This window comes from Cebus imitator, unplaced genomic scaffold (genome assembly GCF_001604975.1).
Source record: "Cebus imitator isolate Cc_AM_T3 unplaced genomic scaffold, Cebus_imitator-1.0 Scaffold15, whole genome shotgun sequence".
NCBI lineage: Eukaryota > Metazoa > Chordata > Mammalia > Primates > Cebidae > Cebus > Cebus imitator.
Window position 1 is genome coordinate 9,213,787 of NW_016107330.1, and position 17,201 is coordinate 9,230,987.

At 53.1% G+C, this 17,201-nt stretch overlaps 1 protein-coding gene across 3 annotated transcripts in view; it reads right to left on the reverse strand.

Moving 5' to 3' along the window:
• IFFO2 (intermediate filament family orphan 2) overlaps positions 1-12,321 on the reverse strand; it is a 50,434-nt gene extending 38,113 nt beyond the window's left edge. For 2 of the 3 annotated variants that reach the window (XM_017505844.2, XM_017505861.2), the window contains exon 1: positions 11,304-12,321. In XM_017505844.2, the coding sequence (XP_017361333.1) occupies positions 11,304-11,971 (668 nt within the window). In that variant the 5' untranslated portion in view covers positions 11,972-12,321. The remainder of the gene's footprint in view (positions 1-11,303) is intronic. The other variant, XM_017505854.2, reaches the window with a different exon arrangement.
• Between the last annotated feature and the right edge of the window lie 4,880 nt (positions 12,322-17,201).

The window sequence follows — 17,201 nt, forward strand, 5'->3', positions numbered from 1 at the left end:
AGTGCTCTGTCCTCTGGGAGTTTTCCAAACCCCTCCTGAAAGCGCCAGCAGCTCCCAGAGGGAGCCCTGAGCTCAAAGGTTTCAAGAGAGTCCTGTTGAGGGGGCAGGATGAGAAGACCTGGGTTCCAGCCCCTGCTGTGTTTCGTGACCTCAAAGTAGCTGTTCTCCTTCACTAGGCCTCCGTTTTCTCATCTATAAAATGGTCATGGATACGTGAATAGGGATAAGAGAGAAATAGAGACCACTAAAGGATGATTGAAAGTCACTGTGAAAGACAGAAGGTATATCTAACTTGGTTGGGATGTCAGGGAATGATTTTGCCTAGAAGCAGGAAGATAGATGAAATGACCTTGAAGGGTACCTCAAGTCCTCTGGGCTGTCCAAGGGATGAGAGGAAGTCACAGGTGTGAGGGAGAAGGGACAGGCAGGGTGATCGCAGGGAGAGGTAAGGAAGCAGCCAACCCTCCCCAGCCCTCACCTCCTGACCTGTGTCTAATCCTAGGCTCTGGATCATAATGGCGGCTGCAGAGGCTGAGGGTCCCCAGTGGCCAGCACTGAGCTCCAAACCAGCAGTTTCTCTCTCATAAGCAGCCTCCCTTGCCCCCTACCATGATGTCAAGATCTATCTCCTAACCCACAGTACAAGGGGTCTACAGTGGCCAGAGGCAGGGCAATGACCTGAAGGGTCCTAAATCCAGAGGATATAAACAGAGGCTCCAGACCTGTGCTCACATGTACGCACGCACACACACGCACACACACACACACACACACACACACACATGCATACCCATGAGCTCACAAAGCTGCAGCAGCAAGAGCCACTCACCGGGGCCCAGCATCTGGCTGAGGGATGGGGGACAGGGTGCCCCTCAGAGCCCGCCCTGGGCAAGATGGGAGTGAGAGGGCCAGCCACAAAGAGTAGAGAACAAAACAAGATAGGAAAGAGGGAGAGGAAGGAGAGCAAGACAGAAAACGAGAGCCAAGAAGACCGCAGGAGGGAGGAGGGGATAAGACAGGGAAGAAGCAAGCACAGGACTGGCCACGTTCTGGAAGTGCCAGGCTCAAGCCCGGGCACCAGGAGCAGCTCCACACTGTGTCCTGCACGCAGCTCAACTCCAGGCCTTTGTACAAGCTGTCCTCTCTATCTGGAGCACCCTCCCTCCTTCTCTTCCACTCTTACTGAACCTTCCAAATACAATCTAAGTGATGTCACCTCCAGGAAGCCTTCCTTGACTGGCCCGAAACTAGCTTGGGTGCCTTCCAGAATCCCTGGGTTTGGGGCACCCCAGGGTCTCTCTCACCAGTGTCCCAACCCAAACCTCCAAGGCTCTCTGGTCCTGACCTTACAACAAGCTTTCCCTAAAACTTCCACTCCCACCCACCAGGATGGCCTTCTGCCCATTACCACAGTGGGCCAAGAGAAAAAGGGGGGTGCCAATGGGCCTGGGAAGATGGGCCAGCCCTATACAGAAAGGAGCCTGTCTGCCGGGGGATTTCACAAGGTCTACTTAGACCAGCAGCTCTTCCCCTCCCCCAAGACAGCAAATAGGAGGCAGTGAGCCAAGAACCGTCTTAAATAACCCAAGTAATAAAGATGGCCAATTAAGAGGGCGGAAGGCGCTGTCTCCACTGCAGGGGCCTCTCTATCGAGCAGCAGATGAGCAGGGTTAGTGTGAACACACATCCCGGAGTCGGAGCACGCAGGCCAGAGAGCGCTGAGCAAGCATCTCAGAGACAGCTCAGGGACAGGCCCCACCCCCGGCACGGCCACGTGGAGGGGCTCCTGCCAGGGCCAAGGCCCAAATGCCATTCGATTCCTGCCCAGCTCCTCTCCCCAGAACCCCTAGCTCATTTCGTGATTTTTGCCACAGCAGCCGGAATCGGAGCACCATCATCGCACTTGCCATCATGTAACATGACCATTCCCATTTTCTAGATAAGAAACGGGAGGCTCAGAGAGGCAAGGTGACTCTCTCAAGGTCTCAGCTATACCCTGCAGGTTCCTCTCTTCCCAGCTTTTGGGTTCCACACAAACATTCCGCTCTAAGCTGTCTAATATAGCAGGTTTCTGTCCAACGTCCCATCTCAGGATCCAGGGGAGGTGTGAATGTAAAGGCAAGAGAGGACAAGGCATTGCATGCTTCAGAAAGTGTCAGGCTGCAAGGGAAGTTGGGAAAGAAAGCACAGTGTGTGTAGAGCTCAAGGCTTCCAAGGATTTAGTTCCCACAAGCACTGCACTTGCCGGTTTACCAAGTGCTCCGTGGGTATCGCTTCAGATGGTCTTCCAAACAGCCCCATGAGGTCAGATTTATTAGTCCCATTTCACAGAAGTGAAAACTGAGGCTCAAGTGGGAAGGCTGCTTGCAATGGGCATGGCCCTTTCTGGTACAGCAGAGGATTAAGGTTGGATCTGGAGACTGACTTCCTGGGATCAGATCTGGGCTTGCCACTTTCAAGGTGTCTTGGCCCAGTTCCCTCCCTGTCTCTCTGGCTCAGTTTTAGCAACTCTAAAATGGGCTAATGATAGCACACAACTCACAGGTTTATTAGCGCTTCCATGAATTAAATGTTTGCAAACTGCTTTGAATGAAGCCTGGCAAAGAGTAAATGCTAGGTAGACACTGCATGAAATTCATTAACTGATACATGTTTATTGTGCTCCCAGTAAGCACATGCCCTGCTGGAGAAGGTACTGGGTACATGCAGTTGTCACATGATGCTGCCACATGGCATGACACGTTTGTCTATGTCCCCAGGTTCTGAGTTTTCAAGGGCAGGGGCCTGGCCCACGGTGGGTGCCCAGCCACTGTCATAAGAACATCTCCACTTGCGCTTCTCAGACATCCACACCCAACAGTCTAATCTTCCCCAAGAAGAGGCACCAAATGATTGTAACAAGTTTCCTGTTCCTGGCGAAGTTCACAGCACTGACTGAAAGCAAAAGCTAGGAGGCTCCAGCCCAGGGCGGAGGCCAGCTCCCAAATAGACAACAGAAAGCCCAAGGCCCTCTGCTGCTGGTGATCTGTGGATGAGAACCTCTGGCTGCTGTCCTGGGGACACACAGGGGCTGAGCAAGATAAACGGAGCGTTAATTCAGAGGCTGAGATGCATAGCTACCCCAGCTTCACTAGACGACATTTCACAGAAGTGAAAACTAAGGCTCACGGCAGGAAAGCGGCTTGCAATGGGCATGGCCCTTTCTGGGTTCAGCACAGGATAAAGGTTAGATCTAGAGCCTGATTTCCAAGTTACTTTTCCTCTCTGAGCCTCAGTTTCCATCCTGCAGGGCCACCGCATGGAAAGCACCAGACAGGTCATAATATGTTCCCTGTTCCCCAGCTCTTCCCCTGCCAGCCCTGCCAGCCCTGCCTTTTTGAGACCTTCTCCAAAGAGCAGGGCCCCAGACAGTCCTGCTACAGTGGCCCGGGAGCCTCATCTGCCTGCTACTGCCAGTGATTCATTTGCTTCTCAAGAAATAATTATTGTAAAGTGACAGCAGGGAGTCTTCCCAGCGTGGCAGCCGCCTCCTGTTCTGCCACCCGCCATGGCAATATTGTGACAGGTGCTGGGGAGACCCCGTGCCTCCTGCCTGCCTCCTCACTCTGAGCCAGCCTTCTCCAACCTCCAGGGGCACAGGACAAGGCCACCTCCTGGGAGGAGCACTGACCTTGGGGTCCAGAGACCCAGAGATGGAGATGGACTCCCTGCGAGATCTGGGACAGATCTCTTCGCCTCTCTGAACCTCTCATTTGTAAAATGAGCATATCACTTCCCACCTCTTGGGACCGCTCTCATAAGTATCACATATTTAAAGAAGTCATCATTGAACCTAGTGCAAAGTAGGTGCTCAATAAACGGGAGCATTAAGCCGTATTGATTTATTTTTAAACCCTTTTTCAAAATGTTTTCCTACTGCACTGTTTGAATTGATTCTTACCTCAAACCTGGGAAGCAGCACTATAAGAAACCACATCCCCATTTTACAGAGCGACAAGCTGAGGTGCAAGAGATTAAATGGCATGCACAGAATTGTGCTATGTTATGGAGAGAACGTGGTCTTCACAGGGTTGCTGGGCAAGCCCACCTTCCCACTGTCCCCATCTCAGGCGGCCATAGTGGAGCTCAGACCACATTGCAGGCAAGCCCAGACCAGGACCTGGGCCCCACAGACCCTCAAGAGAACCAGGTATTGGCATTTACCGGGCTTACTGCTGGGTGACAACTACCTTTTCTTGTACCAGGACTAGAATGAGAAACCACATCCTGCCCGGGAAGCCAAGCGCCCAGTGCCCGGTGTGGGTGGGGGGACACTCCCCTGGTGGGCAGGCAGTGGCAACGTCACAAACCTTTAGCAGCCTCCCATCTGGCCTGGAATTTTCTAAGCACCTCACCGTCTGGCAATGCTCAGAAGGCTGTGCAACCCACAGATGCTGCCAGCAAAGGGCATGGGACACCCTCTCCCGGTTTCTAGCTTGGTTCTCAACCTCTGCCCACCCCACAGGGCCAGCACAGCTCAGCCTCTGTAGGGCACCCAGTCTCAGTGCTGTGAAATCATTCCGAACTTGACTGTTGACATGCACTGTGCTGTAGCTGAGCCCACACCTAGTCTACTTCTCCCACAACCTCTGGACACAGAGCTTGGCATCCCTGTTTTACAGATGAGGAAACTGAGGCTCGAGAGGCAGTGACTAGCCCAAGTTCACTCGGCTTTTAACTCCTGCCCTGGGGCCCCTGCACCCAGCACCGCGAGGCTTGGGGGTTCATTCAAACTTTTTGAACTTTGGCCCGGGGCTTTTGATTCCAAGTGCAGGCCCTCCCCTCCACAAGCAGCCAAACCCCTGGACGTGATCTGTGTCATCCGTCTTCTGTCCCATCCCCCTGGAAGCATACTAGCTCACAGCAGCCAGACACAGAGGCCTCCCTGCTGCATGAGTATTTAATCAGCGTGGACCTTGGCCAGGCCGAAGACAGAGCTGGAGCTGGTCCCCACAAAGCTTCCAGTCTATGAGGGGGGGCAGACACATCCCAGGTAGTTACAGCTCGGGGTGTGGGGGGACTGTGATGCAGGAGGTGGTGGGCACTCAGGATCACTGATGGCAGAAAGTCAGGAAAGAGCAGCACATCCCTAATCCTGAGCACAGGGACATGGCAGGCCTGCATCCTTCCCGTCCCGGGCCTTCAGCCATCCGCGACATAGGAAATAAATGGAATGCCAGCTGGGCTTCATCTTCCAATGCAATCAAAAGCCGGGACTGCAAATGCAAAGCCCACAGCCTCCGGTGTCGCTGACACATGGCACAGTTTAAATCAATTCTCCTGGAAGGCAACGCATCTTGTTGCGGCAAAGGGCGTGTTCAAATTCCGGGTCTACCCTTCTATGTCCTTCAAACACCGTCATGTGTGAGGACGTGGGCCACAGGACTGAACAGAGAGCCTGGAGTGTGCATCTGCATGTGAGAGTTTGGGCATGTGTGTGAGTGTGACTGCACACACTCGTGGGGGGAAGGGGGACCCAAGGGGGGGCCCTGCATCCGGTCTGGTTTGCCAAGGCAAAGCCCCGCCTCACATTCCTCTGAGAAGGAATCTTCAGTGTCAGCTGTCTCCCTGCTTCCTTTTCTTTTCTGGGACCTCATTCCCCTCCCTCTAGCTTGAGGCTCTGAGAATCGCTCCCAAATTTGTCCCCAGTGAGAATGCCAATCCGGCCAAGGGATTCTGTAATACAGTTCTCAAGGGACCCGGAGGCGCTAGATGGAGGGGTTTGTGTGTTTCTCTTAAAGGAAGTTGGGAGAAAGGGCTGGGGGATGGTGAGAGATTTCCGGAGGCACAAATCAACTGCTAAGAGTAGGTCAAACAGGCTTCTTAGATGCTGGACAAAGAAGCAGCCCTTTTCCCTCCACCCCCAACACCATCTCTGGCGCCTCCATGGGACAGAGAGAGCGGCGACGTGCCCTGGAATGGACTTGTTAGGCAGTCGGGGCCGTGCTGAGAAATCCTTGTAAATTAAGGGAACAAACTTTGCTGGGGGAAGGGGACTGGGCGGCTCGGGTGGGGGTAGTCAGGCCCGGAACCTGCCAAGGCCCAGGTACTTTCACACCAGACCTCATTTGTTCCTTCCCAATCCTTGGGAGAGCAACAAGATGATCCCTCTTTCACAGAGGACAAAGCAGGGAGCTCCACGGGCGGCTCAGAGAGGCCACGCCACTTGCCCACGCTCACACAGACAGTGACAGAGCCAGTATGCGGACACTTTTCCACCATCGCAGACTGCCTTGCTGGAAAACCAGAAATAATCCATATCGGTGGAAGCTTCGGAAATAGCAAAAGTGTCAATGGGAGTGGCAGGGAACAAAGCCCTCAGACAGTTTTCCATTCCAGGGCAGCCTTCAGGCTTTGGGACATTCAGGGGCCAGCACCCACCTGCTTGAGGGCCCCCCTGGGGTGTGACGGGAACGGGCATGGGACACTCCAGCTGACCCACCCACCATCCCTTTTTGGAGTCCTCCATTCTGGCCGACAGCCCAGCCCCTTCCGCTCACAGTCAGAAATAGCTGTGACAAAAGTCCCTCCCATCCCAGAAAGTGGCTTTTTAAAAAAATGTTTAAAACAGACACACAAAAAGGTGGAAGGAACATAACAAAGCCCCAACTGCGGGCAAATGATGCTGGCATTGAGTCGAGGCGGGGAGGCCAGCTCTGCACGGCAGATGGAAGGTCTGCCCAGCTCAGCACTGACGGCCAGCCCCCTCTGGGCCTTGGTTTCCCCACCTTTAAAATGAAAGTACTCAGTGGAATCAGCGATTTCTTTCTTTTTAAAACAGCAGAACGCTTTTTCAAATGAAATCTTTTTCAGACTGCCAATCCGGATGTCAGAGAGGTATGGAGCTACGGTGGGCGATGTGGGTTAAATCCCAGGTGCTCAGCCTCCCACTGTCCCCCAGGTCTCCCAAGGCGCCCTGCTATGGATTCCAGGGCTCTAAAAAGCCCACCTGAAAGCCACCAGGCTGAATGATGACAGTGGTCTCTCCAGGCTCCCAAACCCCCCTCCAATCACCCCAGGCACCAGGGAAAAAGAAACCTAGCCTCCAACCTGACTTCAAGGGCGGGGCGGGGGGGTTCATATACTCAGCCACTTGTATGGGAAGAAACAAGGCCAGGTAGCTGCAAATCACACTGCCCCTGAGGGGGCAAGGATGGCTGGAGGGGCTTCTGGACAGGGGCACCAGACCCCCAAAAGAGTCGCCCTGCCTGAAAGGCAGCTAGACCAGCGCTACCAGCGCCAGGCAACTTCCTCTACCAGCCCATGGCAACTTTGCCGCTGCTGCAGGGCTGAAGGGACCTTTTTTCCTGACAACCTCAAAGCCTTCCTGCTTCCTTCCTTTGGAGCCAATGAAGAGAGGGGACACAGTTGAAGCAGTTCAGCCTGGGGATGGGATGGGCAGTGGAGCCGGGACCCTAGTCATCTGGGGCAGAGACAGAAGAGGGAAGCGGAGGCCCGGAAGAGAGAACGGCTTCAGTGAACACACTGTGGTCTCCGAAGGCAGAAAGATCAGCCACAACGCAGGACCCTTGGAATCACTGATCTAATGCAGAGAGCGAGCTGACGGAGATCACCTACAGGAACTCCCGCGTGCAAAGGTGGAGGATCTGAGGCCCAGAGAGGGCAGCAATTGGCCTCAGAGGTCACACACATATTGGCCAGAGGTCACACAGCACCTAGTGGGAGAGCTGGACCTAAAGTCAAGGTCTCCCTCCACTGTTGAGTTCAGATAAATTCAGTGGGAATCTCCAGGGAAAAGCCCCCAGCTTGCAAAGTCAGAACAGGATATTTTGGTGGCTCTGGGTGGTGACAGAGTAGAGATGTTTGTTTTGGTTTCCAAATCAATGCTTGACAACCTTGTCTTTGTTGCGGCTTCAGCAACCACATTTCCCACATGGTAAAGACCTGGTTGGGCCAAGGAGAAACCAAAGCAGTGGTGACCGGGGCCAGGGCCCAAACACCCCAGGTCAGGAGCTCTGGGTTTGGGTTGGTGTTTCCAAAGCACAGTTCATGGACCACTGATGGCACATGAGATGATGCTAGGAGGTCTACAGTTGACGTTTGAAGTTTAAAATATATTGAATATCTGGGTGGATTCATAAACAAAATATGGTCAATACATACAGTGGAATATTTTCAGCTATAAAAAGGAACATCCTACCAATACATGCTACAACATGAATGAACTTCAAAAAAACATGATCCAAGTGAAAAAAGCCAAACACAAAAGACTACAGAGTGTCTGATTCTCTTTCTATGAAATGTCCGGAGAGCAGGTCAATGATTACCTGGGCTGGGTGGGAATGGGAATTTTCTGTAAATGGACACGAAGGATCTTTTTGAGGGTGATGCAATGCTCTAAAACGGGATTGTGGTAATGACTGCATGACTCGGTAAATTTACTAATCTTTCACTTGTACACTTAAAATGGGTGGGTTTTGTGATATGCAACTTGTACCTCAATGAAGTTGTTAAAACATTTTATGTAAGTAATAGCACAGGTGGTAGTGTGTGGATGTGGCCACAAATCATGGGGGTGGAAATCAACAAGCCTCCAGCTTAAAGAAAGCTGAGTCTGGCATCCCAAGTTGCCCTTTAGGGAAGCAAGTGGGGGTCTCGGGAGCTGCAGGTTCCTCAGGTGAACCAAGGGAAACCCTGGAATCTTTCCTTTCTGGGTTAGGTTCCTTCTGGACATCACTGCTTGGAGTTCTGGGACAGACATCCTGGGATGATTTAAAGCCCCTCGTGGCCACAGCAGTCCAGGCAAACATCTTGGTCTCATCCTTTAAACAGTGACTTCTGTTATGGTCAGGGCATCAGAAGCGAGCTGGGAGCTCAAACTCAGATTTGCCTATTGTCAAGGCTGGGAAGACCCTTTGAGATCATCTAGCCCAGTGGTTTTTCAACTTTTTTAAAAAACGGTTATCAAATGTCAGCCGTCTTCTCCAAAGAAAATTGTTAGAAGATACCCGACACATACTACTAACAAGTTAGCGTGTTAGCGGAACCCAGTGAATTAGTATTAAGAACTTAAAAGTGAGTGAGCACATTTTTGTCACTGATTAACATCTAAATATACTTTTCAATGATAATTTTTATTAGATATTAAAGGAGCCCCTAAAGCATCTCTAAGAAAGCCTGGGGTTTCAAGGAGCACAATTCTAGCCCACCCACCTCACTTCACAAGCAGGGAAACTGAGGCCCCAGGAAAGGAGTATACCTGCTTTGGAAAAATTCAACATGAGTCTTGAGTTAACTTCAGAAAAAAATGGAGGAAGAGGTGTGCAGGCATCCCAGAAGGGCGGGAAGAGAGACGCCCGCACTCCACCTGTCCCAGCAGCGCTGTCTCATTCCAGGCCAGCGCCAGGAGCTGACATCACACCCCACGCCCTGGGTGCAACTTGAATAGATCATTGCTCAATGCCAACCCATCTCCCTCCAAGACTGGGCACGGTTTTTCCATCACCTTAGTAGCCAGGTCCAAAAAGCGCACACACAATAAAACAAACACAACACAAGCCTAAGGCATGACGACATGATCAACAGTGGCAGACAAGAGGGCCCGGCCCATCCCTCCCCAGTTTCATCATCGAGAGCAACTGCCTGTTTCTCTAGCCTGCCCCAATGACATTGACAATGAGGGTCCGAAAGGTAGTCTCCCTGTGGCAAGACACTAGGCGGGCCATTCTCAAGTCCTCCAGAGAGAGAAGTAACCCAGGAGAGAAGCCCATCTCCCAGTGGCATGTAAGATCTACCCCAGGAAGCAAGGCCCTGCATGAGAGAGCTTGAGAACCCTCAGCATGTCTACTCCCTGCTAGCTTGACAAAGTGCCTATCACCTTAAATAACATCAGCTTGATTACTTTATACCTCCCAAAGAGCATCATGATCTTGCTCTCCCCTCCAGCAACTGTGGGCAGATTTTATTATTCCCATTTCTCTGATGAGCAAACAGGCTTTCAAGTGGTTTGATAATCTCACTAGCAGGTATAAGGCTGGCATTTGAATCCAATCCAGTTGCTAGCCTGCTCAATGGGAGAATAAGGAAGGAACCCCAGGAGACCTATGCCCAGGTCCCTGGGCAGACCTTTAGAGATGGAAGGAAGGGTCCTTCTTAGTACATCCTCCAAGCCCTGCAGTTCAGAGCAACAGCTCTGAGTGGAAGGCTGCCCTGCCTGGAACAGTGGCTGCCAGAGCCAGAGGGCCCCTCCCCTAGCCAGGCCTGAGATGCCACAGACAGACCCCTCTCCTCTTATTGGAAGAGGAGGAGGATAGGAGACCCATCTCTTCCTATCAGAAAGCCAAGTAGACAGTATTGTCAGCCAGGCTGCAGGCAAGAAGCAGTGACAGCTCCCCAGTTGGGGAATCTGGTCTGGGCAGGAATGCAGTGGTCGGTCCTGCAGAGAGTCTGGACCCCAGTTCTAGCCAGAAATGGTGGTGTCAGTCCATTCAGTGTCTAGTCTCCACCCCAACGTTATCTTCTCCTTGGGGCTTTTAAGGCTGAGTTTGTTAGGGCTCAATAAACCATGAGACTCAAGGAGTGGGGAGAAGAGGGATGAAAGGAGGTATTTTATAAAAGCTTGTGAGCAGTCTGCTGTAGTTGTTATCCAACCCAGCAAGCTGGACCTTGCAGAGCTGGAGCAATACGGCAGACACTGGCCCCAGGGGGTAGGGGCAGATCCATCCATTTTCAAACACATGATCTCATTTAATTCAAGAAAAAAAAAGGCAGTGGGTTGGTTAGAGTTTTTCTTTTCATCTGCTGAGGGAGGGGGGCCTACTTCCTACATCCTTGGGAAAAATACTTATGCTAGGAGACAGACTAGCCAGCAGTGGTTAAAATCTCTGGCTGAAATCCTGGTTTCACCACTTACTTGCCGATCCACCTTAGGCAAGTCACTTTGCATTTCTGCACCTCGGTTTCCTCATCTGCAAGATGAGGATAGACTGCCTTACCCGCTGTATTGTGCTGAGAATTAAATGAGACCACATTAAAACACAGATAGTTATTATGTCACCTCGAAAATAACGTGCCTGACCAGTGACAGCGATGAGGTGGCCCCCACGGTGGCCAGCGCCCACCCCCATCCTGGGATCTAGATAACTGGGCCTTCTTGGCGTGCGTAGAGCGCTCTGCAAACACAGCTTCCAGCCCACCTGCCAGGACCAGCTGCCCCCCCCCCAGCCCCTCCCGCGCACGCATTCCTTGGCAGGCTGGACCTGGGCGCCCCCTCCCAGGGCGGCGGGGGAGGGGCGGTCACTCACCTCCGCTTGTACTCGTCGCGCTCGCGCTTCACCTTGGCCAGCACGTTGTAGAGCGCACGGATCTCCGGCGTGATGGTGTCGATCTGCACGCCCACGCCGTCGGGGTGCACCCACGACACGCCGGGGCCCTGCACTGTCTCCACGCCGCCGCCGCCCGTGCGCCGCACCTGCGTGTAGCTCCAGATGGTACCGGGCAGGCGACCGTAGTGCTGCGGGTGCGAGCCGCCGCCGGGGGGCAGGCCGCCCAGGGCCACGGCATTGGCGTTGGCGCCCGCCGCCGCGCCGCTGCCGAGGCCGTGCCCGCCGCCGGGCGCTGGGGGCCGCAACAGCTCGGGCCCGGTCTGCACGGCCTGCTCGCGGGAGAAGGTCTTGTAGCGCAGCCGCCGCTCGCGCTCGCTCTGCTGCTGCTCCAGCTGCTTCTCCAGCAGCCGGTTGCGCCGCTCCAGTTCGTGCACCTTGGCCAGGAAGCAGCGGAAGCGCACGTTGAGCCCCTTCAGGAGGTGGATGTTGGAGCCCAGGTCGTCCCGCAGCGCCGCCGTCACCGGCGACGGACCCGGCCCGGCCCCGCCGCCGCCGCCGCCACCCCCGCCGGGGCAGCCCCCGCCGCCGCCTCCCGGCGGGCAGCCGAAGGCCAAGGCCATCTCCCCGAACAGCAGCGAGTTCACCATGCGCCGGCTGCGCGGCTCAAGGCCCCGGGCCCGTGGCTCCAGGTGCGGCTCCAGCTCCGGGCAGGGCTCCCGGCGAGGCCGGGCCAGGGTGGGCGCGGGCTCCAGCGCTGCCGGCCGGGCGGTTCCAGATGCGAGCCAGATGCGGCCTCCGCAGCGACGGCAGGACGGATGGCCCCAGAGGCGGGCGCCGAGGCGAGCGAGGGCACTCAGCCGCTCCTCGGGACGCGATGGAGGCCGCGGTGGCTGCGCGGGGCCAGAAGGGTCGCGGGTCGCACCGCCCGGGCTGTCAGAGACGCTGTGGAGGCGCCGCGGCAGCCGCACGCAGAGGACTCTCGGCCGGCACTACCCTCTCTGCGGCGGGCCCCGCCCACTGCAGACACTGGCCCCGCCCCCGCCGCTGCCCCGCCCACCCCTCCTCCCTCTGCGGCGTTCCCGGAGCCCGAGGCTCCGCCCCACGAGGCCCGCAGCGCCGGACCCCGCCCACAAACCCTTGGCTCCGCCCACCCTGGGTTTCCCCGCTTTCTCTGCAGCGTAGACTCCGCCCAGCTCCTCGGCGGGAGCACGCCCTCTCCTGAGCCTGGTCCTGCCTCCCGGCCGAGTGCAGATTCTCTGCCGGGGGACCGGGACCGCAGAGCTGCACCAGGGACCAGGTTAGCTGGAACCGCCGCAGAGCCAGCCGGGCCTCTTAAAGGGCCGGCAGCCTCGGCAACGCTCGTTTTCCTCTTTTTAGGGCGCTCCGCTCCCACGTTGTCTGCCAAGAGGGCTCCGTTTTTCTGTCCTCCTCGCCCCCAATGCCCCTGGCCCCGAATTCCCCCGCATGCGGGCGACCGCGGCTGCAAGGGCTGGGGGACCACAGTATCCGAAGATGCACCGGTACCCCACCCCCACTCCAGCCTGGGTCGGCCCAGATCGACCTTCCCTGGATAAGGCGGCGCCTAGGCCGGCACGTCCCCCACGCGGTGGGCTCCTCGGACGCTAGCTGCGGGCCTCGTCCTCCCGAGATCTGCCCGGGCACTGCCAAGGTCTCTGGTTGCCCCCTCGCCCCTGCCCCACCCACTGAGGCGCCGAGCAGAGTGGGGGTAGGGGAGGCTAAGCAAGACCCTCCTGGGATGACACCCACAAGCTCGGCCTGGCCCTTGTCTCCGCTGAGCCGCTGAGCACCTCCCCACCACCCACACCCACACGCTGAGATGAAGCTGACCGGAGAGCTGGGGATTCATTTCGCAGACCTGGGGCTTAGGGGGCAGCCTGGGACAGACCGAGGCAACCCAAGGACCCATTCGTTCATTCATTCATTCATTCAAATGTTTTCACACCTACCACCTTAAAAACCAAGTTCTCCAGTCTCTGGTGTCTCCTGAACCATGTTGCAAACATTAGTATATGTCAGGGGCCATACTTATTCATCATCCCCATTTTACAGAGAAGATCACTAAGTCGTTAAGTAGCCACAATGATCCAAAGTGCATGCTCTAACCGGCCTTCCACAATGCTGGCCTGGTGTCCTTTTCTGCATTTGGTCCTCACCACAAACCTCAGAGGGGAGGTGACCCCCACCTTTGAACTCCTGTGGCTTGCATTGTATGCACTTAACCAGATGTGTGGCATGTTCCAGATTCTTCCGACTGCAATTTTTTAAATTGTAGTTTAATTTTTGTTTTGTTATTAACTTTTGTGTTTGTTCTGTCTCTTTGTATGTAAGCTTGAGGACAGGCACCCTGTCTTACATGGACAATGCCTTGGTGTTCTTGGTGACAAAGGAGACACTGGCTTGCCCTGGAGTGATGCGGCTGTGATGTTAGTCTGCTGTGTTTTTGATTCAGCCACAGAACAAACCTTCCTCATATTTCTTTCCCTCAACCACAGTTTCTTGCTTCCTGCTAACACAGACTCACCTTAAACACACAGCTCTGAAACTCACCCTTCTAGAAACCTTTCTCTGCTTAACCCAGCCCAATCTGGACACTGCCCTTTACTCTTCGTTCCCTCATCTCTTGATGATGTTCTTGTTTACCTAACCTAAAGAATCAAATCCCCTTTCCTTGAAGCAGAGGTTCATGGACCCCCAAGAGGACTGAGGATAGGATTCTGGGGGGTCCGTGACACAGGGGTAGACAAAAGTTCTATCTTTATCCTCACTAATCTCTAAATGGTTTTTAACATATCCTTTGATTATGAATGCAGGCAGCAAGTAGATGTTCCCGTGATTTTGTCACTAGTAGAAATCACAGATACTTACATAACACGCTTACCGTTACTGTAAACATCTCAAGATAACATCTAAGCTTCCAGAACTGTGAAGTTAAAGTCATGTTAGACCCACCACTAAATCTTATTCAATGGATTAATAAAGGAGAACATGTTACTATATGACAAACATTTAGTACTCTGACATCTATTTCTTAGTAAAATGATTTTCCTTTTTCTTTTTTTTTTTTCTTTTAAATATGGAGTTTCACCATGATGGCCAGGCTGGTCTTGAACTCCTGACCTCAGGTGATCCACCCACCTTGGCCTCCCAAAGTGCTAGGATTACAGGCGTGAGCCACCGCGCCCGGCGTAAAATGATATTTCATTGTAATCCTAGTGCCTTTTTTAAAGGGTACACAGGCTCCACCCGAAGCCTGAGTGGTCCCGTGGAAGAGAAAGGGTTAAGAAGTCACACCTGGGGAATGGCTCCCTGCAACCTTTTCCGGGAAGGATCTGTCCTGCTAACAAAGTTGCCCTGGAATTGGGGTGCAAAGCCCTCCTGGGGGGTGGGGGCACCCCTTCCCTGGGCCCTGTAGATATTCAGACTTTCCATGATCACTTGTGGAACACCTGCTTTGGCACAGATCCTGCATTAAATGCAGAGGAAAGAGCTAAAAGGGTTCCAAGGGAGCTGATGGAAACAACCAAAAAAGACCATCGCGAGGCATGGGATTGGGTGCACAGCGGGGAAAGGAGATGACCAAGCAGAGGCCAGAAGATCTGAAGGAAGTGGGGGAAGTGGTAGCTGGACCTGAGAGAGTTTTCAGCAGAGCCCTAGAAACATGATATGTACAAACCAAATGGCTAGAAAATCGTTCTGTGGCCACATAGGAGTAAAGGCAAGATGATGTGTGTCTTGCTCTTTGTGGGTAAAATGAGAGGCAAGATTAACCTCACAGTCCTCCAGCTAGGGTGATCAACTGTCCCAATTTATCTGGAACTGAGGAGGTTTCTCTTGATGCTAGAACCTGGAAAGTAAATCAGAACGAGCAAATCATAATGAGTTGGTCACCCTACTTCCAGCCCATGTCAATCTGGGGGCTTCTGAGGCCAGAAGCCCTGTAGCTCAGGATGTAGCCAGCCCAATACTCTCATTTTAGGGACCAGAAAACTGAGGACCACAGAGGTAAGGACTAACCCAGGTCACCCGAATAATTGATAGCAAAGCCTGGTCTAGAATTCTGGTCCCATTCCCTTTCCAATGGTAGATCCTCCCTGGCCCAGACAATGAATTCAGTGGTCTCCCCTTAGCCGTGGACACTCACAGGCTGGCTCCCCCATTCAAGATCCAGAGGGGGCTAAAGGTGGGTCCTCAAGGCAGGGGGAGGGTTCCAACAGACAAAGGAACATCCCTGAGGGACATGCCAGCCTCCTCTCATTAAACAAGGATAATTTAGTTTTTGGTTTTGGCAGGGTACTGTTCCCTGGCCGTCAAGGTCACAGTGGTGTGTCTAACCTGTCCAGACTCTTTTTGGAGGCAAGAGGGGAGAGTGGAAAAAGGTGGGCTTTTGAGACAAGAGATTGGCTAAGGTTTATATCTGTGCTCTAGCAAGTCACTTTACCTCTCTGAGGCTCTATTTCCTCATCCGGAAAATGGGCATAACTGCTGTCAGTGAACAGTTGCTGACTGAATAAATAAGAGAATTAAGGAATGAATGAGCAAATGACTTTTACCCTTCCTGCCCCACTCCCCAGCCATTTCACCTGCTAAAGACCCCCCATCCTTCAGGTCCCAGCCTCAAACACAGAACCTTCTCTTCTGGGAACCTTCTCAAGTACCTGCCAGGTCTGTGTGGAGAGTGCTTCCTCTGGGCTCTACCAGCACCGTCCACCCTGCGGCAGCCCCAAATAAACTCTCTTGTCATTGCTGGCTTTCTCATCTGCACCTTCACCTCTCCTAGCCCAGCCTTCTACACTTGCTAGCCCATGTTCTCCATTAAGGCAGAAACACTTGATCAGATTCACCCCCGGAACCCTTATCCTGTCATGGTACCTGGCACATAATAGGTGCTCAACAAATATGAGCTCAGGTGAACAAATGAATGAGCTGTTAGTTACTGGAGAAATTCCTGTAAAGTGGATCATGGCTGCTTAGTAAATGTTATATTTGCAGAATTTAATTGCATGTCTTTATTTTACAACTTTATGGAGGACTATTTTACACATTATATATACTTCACCCATGTCAGTGGTTTTTAGTAAATTTACAAAGTTGTGCAAACAACACTATAAATCAGTTTTAGTATATTTCATCATCCCCACTCCTACCCCCTGCTCCAGACAACTGCTAATTTAGGATCTGTCTCTACAGATTAGCCTTTTCTACATATATCAGATAAATGCCATTCTACTTGTGCCAGGCCTCGTTCGTTGAGCACAAGGTCTTTGAGTTTCATCCATGTGGTAGCATGTATCAGTAGTTCATTTCTCTTTATTAATAACCTTTTTAATTTCAATAGTTTTAATTTTTCCTTTTCTCTACTCAGTTTTTCATCTAGAAAGAGAGCTATAGGAGTATGTGATGTAGGGCCAGGTGTGGTGGTTCACACCTGTTATTTCAACACTTTGGGAGGCAAAGGCGAGCGGATCACTTGAGACCAGGAGTTCGAGACCAGCCTGGCCAAGGGCTTAACACCATCTCTACTAAAAATGCAAAAAAAAAAAAAAAATGTAGCCGGTCATGGTGGCATGTGTCTGTAGTCCCAACTACTCAGGAGGCTGGGGCATGAGAATCACTTGAACACCGGAGGCAGAGGTTGCAGTGAGTCAAAATCACATTTCTACCCTCCAGTCCAGCCTGGGTGACAGAGTGAAACCCAGTCTTAAAAAATATATACATATATATCTGACCTAGTGCAGTGGCTCATGCCTGTAATCAATCCCAGGACTTTGGGAGGCCGAAGTGGGAAGATCGCTTGAGCCCAGGAGTTCGAGTCCAGCCTGGGCAACACAGTGAGACCCCATCTCTACGAAAAAAAAA